General features: G+C 48.1%; 2 protein-coding genes across 3 annotated transcripts in view; both read right to left on the minus strand.

Moving 5' to 3' along the window:
* psda (pleckstrin and Sec7 domain containing a) overlaps positions 1 to 21641 on the minus strand; it is a 48723-nt gene that overhangs the window by 8685 nt on the left and 18397 nt on the right. Inside the window, exons 8-13 of one of the 2 annotated variants that reach the window (XM_084948771.1) lie at positions 14927 to 15097; positions 7721 to 7918; positions 6275 to 6355; positions 5732 to 5844; positions 5598 to 5656; positions 4505 to 4594 (exon numbers count right to left, since the gene is read on the minus strand). In XM_084948771.1, coding sequence (XP_084804897.1) covers positions 4505 to 4594; positions 5598 to 5656; positions 5732 to 5844; positions 6275 to 6355; positions 7721 to 7918; positions 14927 to 15097 — 712 coding nt within the window. The remainder of the gene's footprint in view (positions 1 to 4504; positions 4595 to 5597; positions 5657 to 5731; positions 5845 to 6274; positions 6356 to 7720; positions 7919 to 14926; positions 15098 to 21641) is intronic. The other variant, XM_084948770.1, reaches the window with a different exon arrangement.
* Positions 119 to 3445, minus strand: LOC146375436 (uncharacterized; the record flags this gene model as incomplete). The annotated part of the gene is made up of 1 exon (XM_084949185.1): positions 119 to 3445. A coding segment is annotated over one exon (1191 nt), but the record flags the coding sequence as incomplete, so codon positions are not given.

Raw genomic sequence — 21641 nt, forward strand, 5'->3', positions numbered from 1 at the left:
GAGCGGGGGGTCCTGGGATACCTGAACGGGTCGTTGTCCCTCGAGTCCCGCCCGCTCCGGACCGAGCACAGCGAGCGTGAGCGCATGCGGCCCGTGGAGTGGATGCTGTTGACGCCGATCATCTGGGCGGTTTGAGTCGGGATCCAACAGATAAAAAAAGTTTTTATGTTTCCTGTACAGAAGATCCTTGGGCCAGCATTCACCGCTTCCACGGAACGGTGCGGCGGATCTAGTCCAGCCCGTTGATGACCGCCGGTCTGCGTCGCTTCAGACTCGAACCCACGTCACGAGCCTCCAGACGAGTGCAGGAAGGAGCCGAGGAAGCGAGGAGGTGAGGGTGTGTAAAATAGAGACGGGCTAATGACGGCCACTGACGAGCGGCTGGATGGATGGTGCCTCTGCGAGCTCGGCCTGCTGCATTATGGATCCGGCTCTATTCATTATGCATAAAAACACAGCAGCTCTTCATCAGCCTCATGATCCTGCTGGCTGCCGGCCGGAGCCTCGCTCAGGTGTTCAGAGCCAAAAACACGAAAGCAGGAGGACGCTGCCAAGAAACAAAAACCTGTGGACTCCTCTGTGCCCGGAACGCACTGGAATCTGCAGTTACGAGTCAAACGTACGGTAGTTTAGTCCCAGGGCTGTGATTTCCAAACTGAGGGATGACTTTCTATCACTCAAAATGTTTCAGTCTTCCTATTTTAAATCAAACATGATGACATTAATGTTGGCTTTAAGGCTAAAATGAGCCTTTTTGTGCATGAACTCATATTTCTGTTTAGGAAAGCTAAAATTATTTTATTTTGAAAATAAATCACATTTATGCCGATGTCTGATAAACTATTTCATAACTGTTTACAATTAGCTTTAATATGTTTGGACTGCAATTCATTTAAAGCAGAAAATTTTAGCTGCAGAAATGAGCGATTCAGACAATCAACTCGACAACAAACGTTTGACGTTTTCTACAAATTAATATTTTTTAAAGGGTTTCACAGTTTTTATACATTTGATCAAATTCAAAATCAATTAAAACTGAAAATTTGAGACTTTAAAGTTGCTGTCAGCCGTCGACACATCCGCCTCCAAACACGCACACTCCAGACTGTCTGAGAGTGTGTGTGTGTGTGTGTGTGTGTGTGTGTGTGTGTGTGTGTGTGTGTGTGTGTGTGTCTAATCCATCAGCGATTCAGAGGCAGTGACATGAAAACCATCCGAACCACAGCTCCGAGCTCGTCCTGGATTTTGGGGGGTCTGTGCTGCTGTTGAGCCTCCTGATGCAGCGGCCGTGGAGGTGCTGTTAGCGGAGGTGCTGTTAGCGGAGGAGAATCCCTGGACTGCAAATAAAGCTGCGTGACGGAGGAGAGGCACCAGCTCGCTCTCACATCCAAAAAAGAAAAGAGAGGAAAAGCAGGGAGGCTGGGCGAGCGAGCACACCCACACAGGCAGACAGGGAGAGAGAGAGAGCACCCCCAAAACTGACGTCAGCTTCCTCCAGCTCCCTGATGGAGGACGGACGGACGGAGGGCGGAGGTGGAGGCACAGGAGAGGCTAATGAGGAGAAAAAAAGGAGAGAAAGGAGGTTCTCCTGTTGCACTCTGATGAGGAGAGAGAATCCCTCCTTCCTCCTCCTCACATCTCTCTTGATCTCTTCGTCCTCCAACTTCACTCCCACTCTTCTCCTCCTCCTCATTCACTTGATTTCCTCCTGCAGGAGAATCCCTCTGTCAGGTCAGGTGAGCTCACTCCTCCTCCTCTTCTTCGTCTTCTCTTCCTCCTCCCCACTGAGACACTGAACTGTTGAGGACTGTTTGCTCGCTCTCCCTCCTCCTCCTCCTCCTCTGTCTCCCTCTCTCTTTTTTCCCTCGCTCTCGCAATGCGCATTTTCCCTCAGCTGCAGCAGCCAATCGGAGGCCAGGGATGGGAGCTTCAGCCCGCCTTCTGTCCTCCTTGGAGCTGTCAGTCACGGTGGGTTCACAGAGCTGAATGTAAATGCAGCTGAGAGACGATCAGCAACAAAAACTCAAATTCAGCTGAACGTGAAAAATATGACAGCGAGCCGACGCCGTGTGAGCGAAGACACCAATCACATTCACGCCCCAATAAAATCAATAATCAATACAGAATCAGTTTTATCTCAACTTCAGTAAAAGCACACTCAGGACCTGAATGTTGAACTGTGGAAACCGTCTTCACAGCGCCGTGAAGAAGAGAGGCAGCTTCCTCCACCCGAGCCTAAAATGACCCTACTATGCTAACACTGATGCCCGTTAGCATTAGCGCTTCTCTGACCTTCGCTGTGCCGCCGTCCCATGGAGTGAGAGACCAGGAGACCACAACGAGACGCAGAACGACCACAACGAGACGCAGAACGACCACAAAGAGACAAATGACCACAAAGAGACGCAGAACGACCGCAACGAGACGCAGAACGACCACAACGAGACGCAGAACGACCACAAAGAGACAAATGACCACAAAGAGACGCAGAACGACCACAACGAGACGCAGAACGACCACAAAGAGACAGATAACGACCACAAAGAGACGCAGAACGACCACAAAGAGACAAATGACCACAAAGAGACGCAGAACGACCGCAACGAGACGCAGAACGACCACAACGAGACGCAGAACGACCACAAAGAGACAAATGACCACAAAGAGACGCAGAACGACCACAACGAGACGCAGAACGACCACAAAGAGACAGATAACGACCACAAAGAGACGCAGAACGACCACAAAGAGACGCAGAACGACCAAAAAGAGACAGATAACGACCACAAAGAGACGCAGAACGACCACAACGAGACACAAATGACCGCAAAGAGACGCAGAACGACCGCAAAGAGACGCAGAACGACCGCAACGAGACACAAATGACCGCAACGAGACGCAGAACGACCACAAAGAGACGCAGAACGACCACAAAGAGACGCAGAACGACCACAAAGAGACGCAGAACGACCACAAAGAGACGCAGAACGACCGCAACGAGACGCAGAACGACCACAAAGAGACGCAGAACGACCGCAACGAGACACAAATAACCGCAACGAGACGCAGAACGACCACAAAGAGACGCAGAACGACCGCAACGAGACACAAATGACCGCAACGAGACGCAGAACGACCGCAAAGAGACGCAGAACGACCGCAACGAGACGCAGAACGACCGCAAAGAGACGCAGAACGACCGCAAAGAGACGCAGAACGACCGCAACGAGACGCAGAACGACCGCAAAGAGACGCAGAACGACCACAAAGAGACGCAGAACGACCACAACGAGACGCAGAACGACCGCAAAGAGACGCAGAACGACCACAAAGAGACAAATGACCACAAAGAGACACAAATGACCACAAAGAGACGCAGAACGACACTCGGAGTGAAAAATAACCACAAAACAATCCAGGACAACGTCTGTGGCTCTGTGAATATTTAAAGATGTTTCTGTGGTGTTTGTTCACCTGTTGGGACTATTACTGAAGTAAACTGTGTGTGAGCTTGAGCTTTGAATCTGATCATCCGTTTCCTTTCTTACAAACTGTGTCCCAAATACAGACAGAGCGTTTCTGCTGTGGACAGCGCGAGGACTTTCCTTCCTCTCTGACTGCAGATAATTCATGTTTTTGTCTCGTAGATATTCGACATTCACTGTTTTCTGCTCTCAGCCAGTCAGTCGGTGCTGCTGCCCACACACTCAGCGCTTCATCAACAAGCAGCCATCCAACTACTGCCAAGCTGAAGGCAAGAAAACACTCAGCACACACGTTAACACAGAGCAACGACGATGATGATGATGGTGGAGGTGAAGAGGTGACGCAGATTCATGTTGATCGCTCCGAGGCTGAGATGGAAAAACTGAGACGGAAACAAAAGAGTGGGAGACTGACACACGTATCCACGAACGTGCGCACGCACACTCGTTCTGCCTGACGGGCATAAGAAGTAAAATTAATGCATCTCTCTCCTTTTTCTGCTCTGATGGCCACAAACCAAGAATCGCTGTGCTGCGGGGACACAGCTGCACTGCGGGGACTTCACCTCCTCCTCAGGACACCAAGCCAGTCCTCACAGTGCCCATCATCCAATTTAATGCTGAAGACTAGTGTAAGGCTGGAAGAATGTAATGTCCTCACAGGGAATGGAAACAAGGATGTGTGCGCGCTCATGTTTTAGTGTCTCTGTGTAGTCCGATGTCACTTTGAACTCCTCACGCTGAGGACGCGTCCACATTACAGGGACAGGTCTGCAATCCGAGGACTCCACTGGGCTGGAGCGGCCCATTTAAGGGTTCACACTTGTGTAAGCATCGTTCTGGTCTGTGGGCTCGGTAGCTGCAAGCACCAACAGTGATGTCATCACAGGCCGGTGGCCATCCATCCCGGCGCTCGAAGCGTGCTGGACTTGCTGCAGTCTTTTAATCAGTCATAGGCGCGTGCGCGTGTGTGTGTGTGTGTGTGTGTGTGTGTGTGTGTGTGTGTGTGTGTGTCGTACCTTGAGCAGATCTTTGGGAAAATCTTTTCCGTTGTTGAGTCCTTCCAGGTTGGAGATGAACTGGCTGCAGGACATCCTCTTGCCCACGTTCTACACACACACACACACACACACACACACACACACACACACACACACACACACACACACACACACACCTCAGATGTGATTGTGACAGACTGAACATGAACCCACAGTCAGCTGATCTGTGACGTTAGCTCGGGATGTGAAATCATCGGCTGGTTAGCAGATCAGCTCGCTGAGCTTGGACGACTCGTCCCCGCTCAGCACACAGTAAGTCACCCGTGTTAGCAGCAAAGCTAGTCTTACCCCAAATTACCCAAAGTTAAAACAGCTGTGGGTCGGATCTGACCCCACAAACCAAAGGACGCCTCGCTGATGCTGACGGGAGCGCTGAGAACGCTCTGGAAACAGAAACTGTTCCACAGGTGGAGTTAAACCCTTCTATTCGGCGCTAGAGTCGGGTTTAACGCGAGGGGGGCAGCGGAGACCGTCTTCCTGTCACTCCTGCTGTAACGGTCAGAGGAAACGTGCAGGCATGTTGCCGCAGTAACAGTCAGCACTTCCTTAAAAACGTTCATTAGCAGAAATGAAGAATGACCCCGATGAGCCCGCGGCGCTCCTCAGTGATGACGAGTCAGTCACAGTTATTTGTTAGTATTTTCATATATTTGTCACATTTTTAGACCAATATTTCAATAATAACATAAAATGGATTTTCACATTAACGTCTCCTAATATTTCTTTACTCATTTTTATATTTATTCATATTTTTATAAAACTTTCCTTTTTTAACATTTTTCAAATGATATCATTATAATGAAATTCTGGAAACAAATAATTATCATTTTATTATTTTTTCCGTTTATTAATTTGTTATTGATGAAATTCACACTAAACTTTAATATTTCCTGTATGTCACACCAAAGAGGAAGCAGCAGCTGACATGAAACAGGAGGAAACTCGCGGGAATGCTCGAGTGGCAGATGACGCCGACGTGCTTTCAATCGACCAGATTAGGAGTTCCTATTAAACGTAACGACCAATCAGCCGACGGCTCGGGTTCACTCACGTTTCCATGCAGGTCCGTGTTCAGCAGCATGATGGCACAGGTCAGAGTGTGGACGCTGTCTGCGGGACAGAGCGACAGACAGAGGGGTCAGGCGGGTAGGACAGGTGAAAGAGGACAGGTAGGACTGACGGTACCTTCGCTGGTCAGGCTCTCCGAGTTGCACTGTCTGTACCTCCTGGAGAAATGAGCGAGGACTCTCTCTCTCTCCTGAGTTTCCCCCATCAGAGCAAACTGCCTCAGAAACGTCCTGAACGAAGAAACAGAAACTAAAGGTTGTCTCATCATTATGATGTCACCAGAACACCTGAACAGGTGAGATGAACACAGACACACCCACTGCACAGGTTTTTCACATTAAAAGCCCTGTGATAGTGCCAGTCCTGCTGTAAACTGACAGAATTTGTGATGAAGTCAGAAAAAGTTCCGCGTTTAAACTCTGAGCTTCTCCATCAGAAAGGTCACAGCAGAGCACGCAGGAAGTGACTGACTGCACTCCACGGCACACCGTGACTGGCTCATATGAACATCTGGACCTCCTGCAGATGTTCAGGAGGCCATCGCACAGTTGCTCAAACATTAAAGAACCGCAGAGAGACGGGAGGTGCTGCCAGTGAGCGAATGTAAGACAATCGCGTCTGCACGCTCTGAAATAAACACGGACAGGAAGCGGGACTCACCTGAGCGCCTGGTCGATGGTCAGACCCGTGAAGTCAAAGTTGGTGAGATATTCCTCGGCCACCATCTGACTGAACTCATTACTGCAGAGAGAAGCAGGCGTGTTGGTGTAACGCGAGCACGTTTTACAAAGGATTATCACTGTATCACCGGCTGCCTTATTTCTGTGACAGGATATTACAGCAAAGAACAGAGCATTAAACCTGCAAACCAGAACTTTACCTGAAAGGTGAACAGGAAGTAAAAATCTGCATGTTTATATTAAACCTGGAACCAGGAAGTAACAGTAAAGCTCGACTAGCTCGTCCCGTGATGTGTCACTCAGACTCAAGGAAGTGAAATCGGGACATTAGCTCTGCTGAATCTGTCCGCGCTAACTGCGCTGTGACATCATCGGTTAGCTGGTTGAGTCGCTGCAGTGTGACCAGCAAGAGGCCGTGATATGTTCACTGCACGCTGGAAATTCCTGTTTTTGTTGGATGTGAAAAAATGTAATGTTGTGAACCAGCTCTGTGTGCAGGTGTACTGCTGTAAAGGCCACACACTAAAACTCGCTGAAAAGCCTTCAGTTAATCCAAAATGCTGCAGCAAGAGTCCTGACAGGGACTAGAAAGAGAGAGCAGATTTCTCCTGTTTTGGCTTCCTGTTAAATCCAGGATTCAAAATCCTGCTCCTCACATACAAGGTCTTAAATAATCAGGCCCCATCTTATCTTAATGACCTTGTAGTACCATATCACCCTATTAGAGCACTTCGCTCTCGCTCTGCAGGCCTACTTGTTGTTCCTAGAGTATTTAAAAGTAGAATGGGAGGCAGAGCCTTCAGTTTTCAGGCCCCTCTTCTGTGGAACCAGCTTCCAGTTTGGATTCAGGAGACAGAAACTATCTCTACTTTCAAGATTAGGCTTCAAACTTTCCTTTTTGCTAAAGCATGTAGTTAGGGCTGGACCAGGTGACCCCGAATCCTCCCTTAGTTATGCTGCAATAGACGTAGGCTGCCGGGGGATTCCCATGATGCATTGGGTGTTTCTTCTTCACTCACTATGTGTTAACAGACCTCTCTGCATTGAATCATATCTGTTATTAACCTCTGTCTCTCTTCCACAGCATGTCTTTATCCTGTCTTCCTTCTCTCACCACAGCCAATCACAGCAGATGGCCCCGCCCCTCCCTGAGCCTGGTTCTGCCGGAGGTTTCTTCCTGTTAAAAGGGAGTTTTTCCTTCCCACTGTCGCCAAAGTGCTTGCTCATAGGGGGTCATGTGATTGTTGGGTTTTTCTCTGTATTATTGTACGATCTACTGTACAATATAAAGACCTTGAGGCGACTGTTGTTGTGATTTGGCGCTGTATAAATAAAATTTAATTCATCAACTGTTCTGCATGAAGTCTCCTGCTCTTCACGTTACTCTGCGAGCCCAAAGTTTTAACACACACACACACACACTGACTTCTTGCTGAGCTGGCGAGCGACGTCAGACTTCCTGAAGCCCTCCAGGTTGTAGAGGCGTTTGGCGAGACGTTTAGCCGCCTCCAGGTCGGGCTTCATGCCGTTGGCCAGCGTGTCGTCACTTCCGCCGAGCGCCAGGCGCTCCGCCACATCGGCCTGCGGGTAGAGCAGCTCGGGCGGTCGATTCACTGGACGCTCCCTGACAACATAAACACAAAAGGAGATTCATGCTTCAGGACTTTCAGATCCTTTTTCACTGAAGGACAAAGTGATTTCTGGTTCCTGTTCTCAGAGTTCCTCCTGTGACGCAAACACGCGACACAAAAACACTTGGAGTTTATCTTAAATGTGACAAACACGAGGAGGACTCTGGTTTAATGTTAATATCTGTTGGATTTAAGGCTCAGCTGAGCAGGAGGGGAAAAGATCCCTTAAAAGTTTCAGCTTCAGGGTAAGGAGGAATAACATCCAACTGTGGAGAGTTGGAGGGGAAAACTCAAACCCTTTGCCTGAAATCAACCTGCTCCCCAACAGTCACTGAACCTAGACTCAGCTCAGTGACCAGACTACAAGCTTAAAAGATTACTGCATTCCACATCTCTGTGACAGGCTTATACCGTATGTACAGGTCAGAGGGATGTTAACGGAGACGCACATCAATATGGAGAAACTCCAAGTAAAAGACGCAGTTCAACTTCCAAAACTCAGAAACACTTTAGAGCAGGGGTGTCAAACTCCAGGCCTCGGGGACTGAAAACGTGTCCCTGCTGCAACACACCTGACTAAAATTAAAAGGTCATTAGCAAGACTAATGAACTAGACTGCATGCTGAGGTGGCGACCCCTAACCCTACTGAAGTAAATTTAAATAAATATAAGTGTTCGGAAAAATGTACTTCTAAAAGTTATTTTATTGCACCGTGTTCGTTCACTCATCAGCTGCTGTAACATGAATCAAAAGGCTGAACTGCCACCTCAGCATGCAGTCAAGTTAATTAGTCTAATGACTTTTTAATTTTAGTCAGGTGTGTTGCAACAGGGACACATTTTCAAGAGTCTGACACCCGAGCTTTAGAGGGGGGTTGGTCGGGTGTACGGAAGGACAGACGGATGGTTGTTTGGATGGATGGATGGATGCTCGGTTGGATGTTTGGATGGATGGATGGATGCTCGGTTGGTTGTTTGGATGGATGGATGGATGCTCGGTTGGATGTTTGGATGGATGCTCGGTTGGTTGTTTGGATGGATGCTCGGTTGGTTGTTTGGATGGATGGATGGATGCTCGGTTGGTTGTTTGGATGGATGGATGGATGCTCGGTTGGTTGTTTGGATGGATGGATGGATGAATGCCCGGTTGGATGTTTGGATGGATGGATGGATGAATGCCCGGTTGGATGTTTGGATGGATGGATGGATGAATGCCCGGTTGGATGTTTGGATGGATGGATGCTCGGTTGGTTGTTTGGATGGATGGATGGATGCTCGGTTGGTTGTTTGGATGGATGGATGGATGCTCGGTTGGTTGTTTGGATGGATGGATGGATGAATGCCCGGTTGGATGTTTGGATGGATGGATGCTCGGTTGGTTGTTTGGATGGATGGATGGATGCTCGGTTGGATGTTTGGATGGATGGATGGATGCTCGGTTGGATGTTTGGATGGATGGATGCTCGGTTGGTTGTTTGGATGGATGGATGCTCGGTTGGTTGTTTGGATGGATGGATGCTCGGTTGGTTGTTTGGATGGATGGATGCTCGGTTGGATGTTTGGATGTTCGGTTGGCTGGACGGATAGTTGGATGGATGCTCGGTTCGGTGGATGGATGGATGGATGCTTGGTTGTTTGGATGGATGCTCGGTTGGATGTTTGGTTGGCTGGACGGATAGTTGGATGGATGCTTGGTTCGGTGGATGGATGGATGGATGCTTGGTTGTTTGGATGGATGCTCGGTTGGATGTTTGGATTGATGGATGCTCGGTTGGATGTTTGGATGTTTCACATCCCAGAGGAAGTTGTAGTTATTCAGAACTGGCAGCATCATGTTCAGTTAAAAACAAAACTTTATGAAAATCAAACTTATGGTGTCCTTCATATACAATAACAATAATAATAACACATTTATTTATAGGAACCTTTAATAAAGACCCACAAGGTCGTGTTAGATAATACAGCAAAATAAAAACATATAAACAAATAAAACTACAAAACTAAACAAGGTAACAATAGAGTAAGCCCAAGTAATAATGAAGGGCCTGCAGTTCTGAGACGTGATTTACAAATAGAGAGTTTATAGTCCGGAGACGTTATTTAAATTCAGTCTAAAGGGTTTTTTTCAATATCAGAGGTATCGTTGCAGTTTTAAGAGAGGATGGAACAGAACCAGAGATGAGACAGGAGAGGACAGTATTAGTGATCATCGAGCCAAGAGAGCAGACTGAAAGTTTAACAACATTAAGATTGGATCGAGTTACTAATAATAGAAGATTTTTGAATTATTATAGGAAGTTTAAAACTGGAATAAGAAGGCGACAGTAGGAATTACCATATCAGCAGAAGGCAGCTGTTAATGAAGATTCACAGGTTTGGTCTAAGAAAGTCCATAAATGTGTGTGTGCAGCAGAGTGTGTGTGGTAACGGTATGTGAAGGCTTAACAATACTGTATGATGTCGAGAACAGAGTACGAGTGTAGTGAGCAGATACAGCCTGAGAACGAGCTTCTTTCTAATGCTAGATATGTGAGATACACGTCCTTATGAAGTCCAGTTTTCCTGAAGAGACAGCTTTGAGTGCGAGCCCACCAGGCAAGGCTAGCTAGCCCACTCTGGTCAGCCTGGGTCAGCCTGGGTCTGCTGAGGCTGCGCTCGCAGCTGGCTCTGCTCGCCGTACCTCACCAACCAGCTCTCCACCTGCCGCAGGTTCTGTTAGAGCGAGGCTCCGCTCACGGAGGAGCTCCAGAACCGAATCGAATCTGCAGCCCAACATGGAGGAGTCGAGTCGGGAGCAGCCGAATTACATCAGGGACGCCACGACCCGGCACGAGGGAGCCGGGAGCAGCAGCTCGCCAGCGAGGAATCGATCACGGGTGACATCACGCTCTCAGAGGCACCAGAAAATAAAAATGAAGCAACAAACGATCAGCGGATGTTCCAGGACACGGATTTATAGATCGATCATGAAAACGTCAGCGCGGAGCGAAGGCGTGACGATGACTCCGTGAACCTCAGTGTCTTTGTGACCTCACATAGTGGATTGCATTTATATAGCGCTTTTCAAGGCACCCAAAGCGCTTCACACTTCCACTATTCATTCACTCTCACATTCAGACACTGGAGGAGGCAGCTACAGTTGTAGCCACAGCTGCTGGGGCAGACTGACAGATCGGCCCCTCTGGCCAACACCAGGAGGCAGTAGGGTAAAGTGTCTTGCCCAAGGACACAACGACCAGGACAGAGAGATCGAACCGGCGACCTTCCGGTTACAGATGCGCTTCCCAACCCCCTGAGCCACCTGAGCCACATCTCGCTCACGTGTCACATTTTGAGCATCAGCATGAATACAGCGATTGCTTTCTGTTGCCATGGTTACCCTGCAAACAGGAACTGTTAGCGGCTAATGCGGTGTGACATTTAGCAGGTCACAGAGTGGGAAAAGCTTCCTTTTACATACGTAGGCGGAGACACTGAAGAGGTTATTCCTGAAAAAAGTGATAAATTATAGAAACAGGAGGCAGCAAGCGGCGAGCGGCGAGCGGCGGTTTCTGTTTTTATCAGCTTCTTTTTCTTTTTGGGTGTGGAGCGAAAACTCGAGCAGGTACTTGTCTGTTACTCTGGAGATAAAAATACAGAATTCATTCAAACCGAGGAGACGCTCTCCGTCTGCTTTGATAACACCTGATATCCTCCTTCAGTAACATCGAACACACAAACATCCAGTTCAACCAGTCCTCAGTGCAAATGCTCCCAGTCAGCGTCAGCATTTAAACGTGAGAGACGGGGCACATCTAACTGCAAACACGTTAATGCGCCGTGTGCGGCTGTGTTTCCTTCTCCAGCCTGCAGTCTATTTATAACCCGAGTGTTTGCTGCTGCATCGACCAGCCTCTCCTGAAGGATCGATACGGCCTCGTGTGCGCAAACGTCACCGAGCCGAGCAGGAATACTTTTAATTTAACGCACCTATCTGCCGCCGTCGTCGTGGGAATGTGTCCGTTGTCCATCGGCCGTTCTTCGCTCGCAGTTGCTCTTTACATAAACACACTTTTTAAAACATAAAAAAAACCTCAGACACGAAGAGGAAATGAAGTCAGAGTTTTGAATGAGAGTCTGAAAGTGGGAAGTGGTCAAACCACCGTGTGGACTACATCTACTTCCCTTAATGAGTTTCCCTTTACTGGACCGGGCGGTCAGCAGGCCTGCAGGCAACTAAAGGTTGTCTCATAACATAATAATTCATTCAGTGATCCATGTAAGTATGATGGATCAGAAAGCAGCAAAGGCATGTTTGTCAGACAGATTACAGAGAAACACGACGACGCCGAGAGCCTCTGCAGAAAGAAAACACACGAAAACACACCAAATGCAGCCGAATACAAAGCTGGGACAAACCACAGGAAACAGAACTACACAACTACACGACCAGCTACACGACCAGCTACACGACCAGCTACACGACCAGCTACACGACCAGCTACACGACCACAGAAATAAAACAGAAAAACACTTAAAGTGCAATCGAATCTCCTGGAACACGACACATTACAGGAAGAGCTTCTAATATTAAAAACAGAAAAACATACTGAACGTCCAAATAAACACGACATTAAAACACGTCCCATTCAATAAAGACAAAAGGTCCGAATAAGAAAACGTGACCACACAACACAGCCAGGTACAGAAAGCACCACCTGATCCCTGCAACACGATAACCAGAAGCACACGAGTCAAAACCAAAACCAGATGCGAGACAGAAAACAGAAAATACAACAAAACAACCGACACGACGAGGAGAGCGCAGGGCTGCGCCGCGGCAGCTCGCTGCGCCGGATCACTGCAACATGTTTTATTTTTCCTACATCTTCAGTTTGTTTTGTTTGTGCTGCAGAAAAACAGACATTTACTCTGATTACTCAAACATCATGTAGGAGTACATGATTACAGGGCGCTGCTGTTACAGCCAATGGCAGGACTCAGAGCTGCATCAGTAGTATTTCCTGGTGAACGGAGGGGATGTGAGTCCGGATGTTTCTGTCGGCGAGTCCCTCCCACACTCGCCGATGCAGCCCATTCATCCCGGACAGAAATAACCAGCGGCCGGGGAACCTCGCTCAACAGGACGCCAGGAAATTCTTTCAGTGCATCTCTGAGTGCTCCGCCCACTTCCACCGACCGAGTTCAAGGTCAACGGCAGGCAGACGAGGGCCCGCTCTGCCGCCGCCAACACGCTTCACAGAAAGCGCAGCTGCTTTTACAAAAGCCGAGTCTCGAGTCAGCAGGAAGAACACGCTCGGGTTTGTCGTCACGTCTGCTGTGAAGTAACAAACGTCCTCGTTCAGATACGACGGCTCATTACTGACGCACATCAGCCTGCATCCAGCAGCCTCAACTCGTCGATGACCGCAATGTGTCATCAGTTCACGTTCATTTTGAGAGAAAAGCGTTTGAACGCCTGCGTTTCATTAAAAATGGCCGAAGGTTTGATTACACTGATGAGTAGGGATGGGTATTGATAAGATTTTCACGATTCCGATTCCATTTTCGATTCTGTTTAACGATTCGATTCTTTATCGATTCTTTTTAAAAAGGAGAACACTAAGGTCGATTAGCTTAGAACTTTGTTTTTTTGTTTTATCTTCTCTTTGAACAAGATAGAAATTTAGGAGTAACATGGCCTTACAAACCCAACATGAGATCTTAAGAGATCCAGCCTACGGCTCTTCAATGGGGTGTCACAGGGTCCCCAGGAAAAAAATTGTAAATGTAAAATAATAAAATAAATATTCTTCTGTAGCAATAACAAAGTATAACATAAATTATTCTGTAGAAATTACACAAGAATATCCAGTAATGTCCCTGCCTGCAATTAAACACATTCACTTACATCTGCTGTGGTAAATGGCTGCAAGCCTTTGACCACAAACTGAGTCACTGCTCGGTGACATTCGTCTATCCTGGCCTGAAAGGAGACGCTACTGGTAGACTGCAGCGACAACTGCCAGCATCTGAGCCAGACTCTGTCTCTCATCGTGGTCACCTAAATGCACAGTAATGGCAGGTTTTGTAATAAGGCAGATCGCGCTAACATAATATGCACTGTTAGTTGATTATTTACCTGCCCCATTAACAGGAGAGGACGTGCAAACGTTACCGCTGCTGCTGGGTTGAGATTCACGAGTCCGGAGCGAATTAAAAACACGACATTCATTTCAGGTCATCGCGTGTTTTGTGAGCAAATGCTTTTGCATATTCGTAGTGTTTCCTCCCTTAAATGAAATATCTGCTTTGCAAGTATTGCAAGTTGTCCTGTTGTCATCTGTTCTCGTAAAGTATAACCAAAGTTTTGAGGCGCCGTGTTTCCTGCCAGGTAAATGACGCTCCGCAACGTGGTGACGTCATTCGGGGCGACTGGAATCGATAAGGGAATCATTTGCAAAAATGGCAAACAATTCCAAGGAATTGAAACAGTGGGAACCGGTTCTCAGCAAGAACCGGGTTTCGATACCCATCCCTACTGATGATGTCAGATTTGATGTTATTTTATTGCTGATGCTTCTTAAACTCAGTGTGACTGATCCATCCTGTGACTGTCACAGTAGTATTACAGGATTATCATGATACTGTAATAGTTATGGATTCAAAATGTACTCTCCTTTATTTTTATTGACACATTATTAAAGCTTTAGCTTTAATAACTAGAGCATCAGGTGCACAGCACTCGGTGTTTCTGTTAAACATGTTTCACAAATGACAGACTGGACCTTTAAATCAGAACCGTGAGTCCTCTCTAATGGAAAAGCAGCAGCTCTGATAATAACTTATTAATTTGTGATGCTGTAAAGCTTTCACTTAAAGCACAGAGCAGCGGTCTCAGCTGTTTCTCTGTGTTGTCCTGTTCTCTAATAAATGATGAATTTACTGAACTAAACATCAGAGAGAAGAACTACAGCAGGAAGGGGGATATTGAAAACTTTGAGAACTTAAATGTAAATGACCTCCTGTGACGTGCAGATTCTCTGTTTCCATACCAGGTGGAGATGGATGACAGCATTAGGATGCACGCCCAGATCCTTGTTGTTGAAAACGTCCATTTCCATTTTTCATCAGGCCCAATCTGGACACCTGGTGTTCCCCCCATCTGAGCTGAGACTGGTTTGATCCACCAGCTGAGACAGAGAGGCTTAGAACAATGAGTCACCGAGCAGCAGAGCGAAAAAACAAGACAGAAAGCTCGAAAACGAAAGGCCGGACGGGAGGAAAGCAGGAATGCAGAGAAAGGCAGAAACGCTGTTATTTTCCAGGGCGTGTCAGTCAGACTCACACCACAACAACCAAACCACAAACAGGCGCTGAGTGACAGCCAGCCGACGCGAACATGAGGCTCTCAGAGCCCAGGTTTAAAGAGTTAGCCTGCTGTTAATCAGTGTTTGTGTTCATGTCAACAAAGCCCACATGCAGACCCCAAAGCAGCGCCGATGGCAAGCGTCTACAAACAGCTCACAGACCGACTGGTTCACAGTTCAGAATGACGCACGTTTACGGTCCTCAAAATGTTTCTGAGCGCATTATATGATTACTCGTTAAAAAGGAGACTGCAGTCCCTCTAGTGTCCAGCAGAGGCAGCAGTGAGTCAGTCCCCACAGACAAAACTGTCCAGCAGAAACAAACACGTTTACAGGCTGATACACAAACTGCTCGTCTCTGTAGTAACAACGGCCCAGCGAGTTTGCACCATCAGGGGCGTGGCCTCTTTGACTGACAGGCAGCTGTAGCTGCTAGCTGTGTGCTAGCTTCACCTGAACTGGACCTCTGCATTGTGTTTATGCTGTTGGAGCTTTTTTAATGACATCATGTGACCAATAATATGGCTGCTGTGAGGCTACTGTACAGACTGTCTGAGGAGGCGGAGCTTCAGTTGGGCTGCACAGTGAAATTTGATTTGGATGTTACTGATTAGCAGATATCTGTGTCTGAGCGATGCTAACATGCAGCCAATAGCTTAGCCTCGCATCCAGACGTGGTCATCAATGACCCGTCCAGATTTAGTGATCCGGTTTGGAAACACTGCCATGCCAACATGTGCCAGACTTTATCCTCAATCAGTCTAAAACAAACCCAAACGTCGTCCTGTAACCCGAGGACGATGAGACACCTCAGTGAAAGCGTGAGGCTTTCCTCAGACGGAGGTAAAAACAGCTCAGCCGTCACATGTTCCGCTCAGGCCTCACCACGAATCCAGTGCTTGATCTATAATGGATGCTCAGCTGGAAAGTTAAAACAGCAAACTTCCTGCAAACTCCAGAGGAGATCCTCTGCCTGCAGGGACTTTTATTCAGCAGGAACGTCTGGACCCAGTAAAAATCGCAGGAAGGTTCATTATGGAGTCTGTTTGAAGCGATGCGGAGCGAAGCCTCAGAGCAGAGCCTCAGAGCAGAGCCGAGTTCCTGCTGAGTCAGATCACACAGTTTAACAGGAAAACCGAAGCAAGCCCAGAAACACGCGACGAACTCCTCCATCAGCACCCTGAGAGGTAACCCTGAGGCTCACGTCAGGCTGTTAAAGGAGTGAAGGTCAGAGCTGGCGGCTCCCAGCACGCCCTCACGAATTCAAACCCAGGCTGTGAAGACTGGACCAAAGGCACTAAAAAGATGTGTTGCAGGAAAAGCCTCAGTGTCCTACATCATTCACACAAAACACTGAGAAGCTGCACGAGCTGCAAGTTAATATTTGTGACTGAAACCAACATCTGAGGAATGAGAGCTTTACTAGAGAAAAATAAACCTTTGAGCGCTCCGAGTGACTTTTAATGTGAACATTTAGGTTTCTTTGATTGAAGGAAAACTTTGTAAAGTCCAAGGACGGTCTGCCTTTAACCTGCACACACAAACGTCAGAGTGGACGGTCAGTGCGTGCAGCACATCAAACAAGCACCGGTTTATTTTGGTTCCATAATGTGAAGTTTCTAAAACCACACTGTGTCAAATCCACACCAGTTTTAGTGTTTTTAGGGTTTTAACATCCAGGTTATTACGGCGGATTAAAAATAGATGTGAAAACACATTTTAGTGAAACACGAATAAAAACTGAACGTACGGTGCATGAGAGCCTGAGTCCGTGTTAGAAATGTCCTGAAGTCCTTAAACCGACTCAGCTGACTGGTTTTAATTTCTCTGAGGACTTTGTCTTCCAACCATCACGATGATGCGTCACATATCAAACACACCCCTTTGCTTCTCAGCCGTGTGTCCCCGTCGCCAACAACTCACTCGCTCTTTAGTTCAGTTCAGAAACTTCAGTTCAGCAACAAGGACCGAGGTGCCAAAGCCCGGACGTGCCCCAAAACCCCGCCCACCACAGCGTCCGACCATCAGGACATCCACGGCGCCATCTTTGGTGGTGACCGCTGCTCACGAGGTTAAAGTAAACTGTCGGTTCAGCTCCAGCCGGGACGGCACACAGAAAGTTTCAGTCAATAAAATAAATGTGGGAATGAAAGGATTCTTCTCCTGCTGGGCCAAAAACAGGTGACTCGATCTCAGAGATCAGATCTCAGAGAGCGCGCCATAAAGCAAATCCCAACGCAACACTGTAGCTAAACAGTCGTTTTACTTGTAACTGAATGTAAAGCTCCAGCCTGACCTGCAGTTACCGGGCAGGTTTCCTAAGAGCGCCTCCTGCTGGGCTGGCTGGTACCAGCAGCTGTACTGTAAACTCGGTACATGACGCCCGAGTCCCGCACCGCCTCTTTTTTATTTATATGTGAAATCTCCTGTGAATCAAACAAACAGCCCACATTATGAAAGAACTGAATCAGAACGAGTGAAAATACAGAGGAAGGCGTGCTGCACGGTAACGGCTGAGCAGAGGTTTAAACTGGCGGGCGGGCGGCACGCATCTCCTCCCAGCCTCCTTCCTCTCCTTGTGTACCCTGACACACAGCAACGACTGACAAACACTGCTGCGGAGAGCGCGCGGCGTCGGCGTGGGGACGTTTCACAGAGTTGCATCAGTGTAACAAAAAAACCCAAACAGGCTGAAGTCCTGGGAGACGGCGACAGGACTGAGGGGCGTCTAAACAGCAGGCCAGCCCAGATCCCTCTGTGCACAACCGCACAAGTTCAGATTCATGGAAGTCATCAACAGCTTTTAAAATGTCAGACTGAGCTTACCCTCAGTGAACATTTTTAACGTGCCGCTGTTGGTTTTACAGAAAAACCGCAGCTCACGACGTCTTTGAAACAACTTCCACTCATGAAAACAGTTAACCAATCACAACAAGACCCAAGACTCAGCTGATTCTCGTTCACTTTTTTTCTGTAGCTCAAATCACAACAGCAGTCACCTCAAGGTGCTTCATATAGTAACGTAAAGACCTGCAATAACAATCAGACTATCAGCACACATTTGGTGACAGTAGGAAGGAAAAACTGACAGGAAGAACCCTCCAGCAGAACCAGGCTCAGGGAGGGCGTAACTCTACAATGGTATCCATTTCTGCAGCGCAGCCGGTGTTTTCGTTTACGTCACTAGAACAAATCTGTGTTTATGAGAAAGACGGGCGCTAGCAGCCACAGACTGTATGGGAGCATCGCTCAGACACGGACGTCTGCGAATTAGCAACATCCAAATCAAATCCTCACATCTCACTGTGCACTCCGCAAACACAGCTAGCAGACACCTAGCAGCTCAAAGAGGCCACGCCCCTAATAATGCGAGTCATTGTTATCTACAGAGCCAATAACAGTTCGTGTACCAGTTTTAACATGGGAGTCCGTGGGGACTGACTCGCTGCTGCCCCTGCTGGACGGTAGAGGAACTGCAGGGTTTGGCATCTGTGGCGGTAACTGCCTGCTTTGTGCTAAACCATCTGCACGCACTGGTTTTAAACCTCAGCATCACTCAAAAACAGCCGGAGACCAATCACACATCAGAACAGATCATCTCTTTGACCTTATGCTGTGGTGTTGTTTCCTGCTGACAACATTTAACTTTGTCATTTTTGTCAATAACAAATTAATAAATAATAAATTTAAAGGGATAAATTCCCCGCTGACATATTTACAGATCAATGACATCACTGATCTCATGTTTCAGAAACAGGAAGCTTTAACCTCACCTGTACACAGCCGGGTAGGGCGAGGCATACATGTACCTGTCCTCCAGAGCCCCGCCCCCCCAGCACAGGATGTATCTCGCCATTACGACACGGCCCCGCCCACTCTCACACCGAGCCTGTGAGAGAGCAGCCGTCGATCAAACAACATCCACATCGACGCCTCCGAACCACGCCGAGCTGTTGTCGAGGGAAACGGAGTGACGTCACCCACACGTTAATCTGATGACATCATTAAGCTATGACATCATCTGCTCCCAGTTCTCCCCTTCATTCGGCTCCTCGGTAAGGAAACCCTCCAGCAGCAGCGCCGCCTCTCTGATCCGTCTGCTTCCAGTCCTCCTCTTCTTTCTTCCACACTTTTGAAACCTCGGCGCGGCTCCTCTTCACAACTTTCCCTCTTTCTCCTCTCCGCTGGCCCGTCTCCTCGTCCTGCCCCTCTCGTCCATCAGCTGGCTTATTTTCCACTGAGGGGAAGGAGGTATGCGCTTCCTCCCCCGTTTGACCCATGACGCCCCTCCTCCTCCTCGGCTCCTCGCCCTCCCCCCTCTGTCCTCTCCTTCCCCTCTTCCTCTCTTTGTCTCGTCTCACCATCCTGGAAGTTTTCAGCGGCTCGATAAACTTCAGCCTCATTGAGGCGCCGCATGAACGTGACTGAAAGCTTAAGGAGAAACTTGGAACATGAGACCGGATCTAGGATTTCAGCTGAGCGCGAGCAGCAACTTGTCTTTAATGTTCACATGAATAAGATAAATTCAGAATTTACTCATTAAACTGAACTTAGTTCAGCATTTATATACACACAGTACAGGGGTACAGTGCGTGTGTCACTCATGCAGAGCTCGGCGGGGCGGGGCCAGAAGCTACACCTCGTCCAAACGCTGCTCACAGATCTTCAATATGAGCCACGACTCTGTAACCATCACTCGTCTGCACCACGTCAGCCTCGCTTCAACTAAAGTGCGTTTTATTCACAACGTCGCAGAAACACGACTACACTGCACACAAACCGAAACAGCGACGGCTCTGATTGGTGGAAGCGTTTAAACCTGCAAACAGCAGGTCACACTGTGAGGCTACATCTGTGCACAGCCTGCCGCTGCGCTCGACCCAGATCACATCTTTAAACCTTCCAGCTGAAAGTTGATCGTAGAGTCGTTGAAAAGAGCGTGCAGCCGCCGCTCTACACCACGGTTATCAGAATCCATCTGAAAACACACAACTCAGAGTATTTACAGCCGCACACGAATGTGTTTCAGCTCACAATAACAGCAAGGGATGTACGCTTCAGCTCCACAGCAGAAGCATCACCACGAACCGAGGGGAAGCAGGTCAGAGGTCAAAGGTCGGAACACACAAACAACAGATGGAAAACATCCACATGAATGACAGCGAGGAGGAGGGGGAGGAGGATTTACTGAAAACATTTCAGACTGTTTCTAGTTTTCAGACAGGAGTGGGAGGTCTTTACTTCCACCCTTCCTGAATCCATCTGGAATTTCCATCTATAGGCTGATAAAACTGTGTGTGTGTGTGTGTGTGTGTGTGTGTGTGTGTGTGTGTGTGTGTGTGTGTGTGTGTGTTTTTACACCTATCCCTGTGAGGACAGACCTCCCATATGAGGCTGTTTGAAGCTGCAGATTAGGATTAGATTTATGGTGGGGGGCAGGGGGGCGGGGGCTGTAGTGCTGGAATGCATCATGTCCTCTTAGGATACGACGCACAGAGGTCCTTCGCGCATGTGAGCGTGAAGGCGCCTGGACTCGGTGAGCGGGGACAAGGATACGAAGCTTCGGCTGTGATCCTGTTTTTCATGTCCAAGTCTGAATTCCTCGCTCGCTGCAGCTCGATGTGAGTTTCTGCTGGGAACAATAAAGTTTTTGACTGCGCCTGAATTCGTCCACACCCAGCAGAAGCCGTGGCGCGAGGCCAAGAAGGAAAACGGCGAGCTCCTCCAGCTCGTGCTGGGAAAGCTCCCAGCAGCAGGCCGGCTGTTTCCATTTCACTCCTCAGATGTTTGAACGTGTTCGTGAGCAGAGCGACGTTTCAACAACACGAATGCAAGAAAACATGCGAATTCTTCCATTTACACTGAAGCCAACAACAGGCGGGAGCGAGCTACCCGATTTTATCCCACCCCAGAATTTAAATCCATATTCTGCTCATTTCCAGCTGAATGCTGTTATCCTGCACTCCGCTGGAGCCCGAGCAGGAATACAAACGCTCCAGGTCGTAATCCTTCAGGAGCCGAGCTGCACGTTGGCAGATTAGCTCAACTAATCTGGAGAAAAATAGAACTAACGGTTCAATTTAACAGCCGTGCTGCAGCCAACACAAACAGTAACTACAAATGACGCTTCGGCAAAATAAACTGAGCAAGAAATGAAATGTTTTATCATTTGTTAAAAAATAAACTGAGTGGTTCAAGCAGCCCAAAGCAGGTGAACGTCTGAAACTGTGAAGATCTGCAAGAAATCTGCAAAATTAGAGTGAGCTGCAACGATTCGGGTACGGACACTGGAAGAGTCAAATGTTATATTTTGGTAAGTTGTAATTAAAGCAAACATGACGGTAACATGTGATGTTTAAGGTCAGGA

The sequence above is a fragment of the Perissodus microlepis genome, chromosome 13 (assembly GCF_051167445.1).
Source record: "Perissodus microlepis isolate ML-2025 ecotype Zambia chromosome 13, ASM5116744v1, whole genome shotgun sequence".
Lineage (NCBI taxonomy): Eukaryota > Metazoa > Chordata > Actinopteri > Cichliformes > Cichlidae > Perissodus > Perissodus microlepis.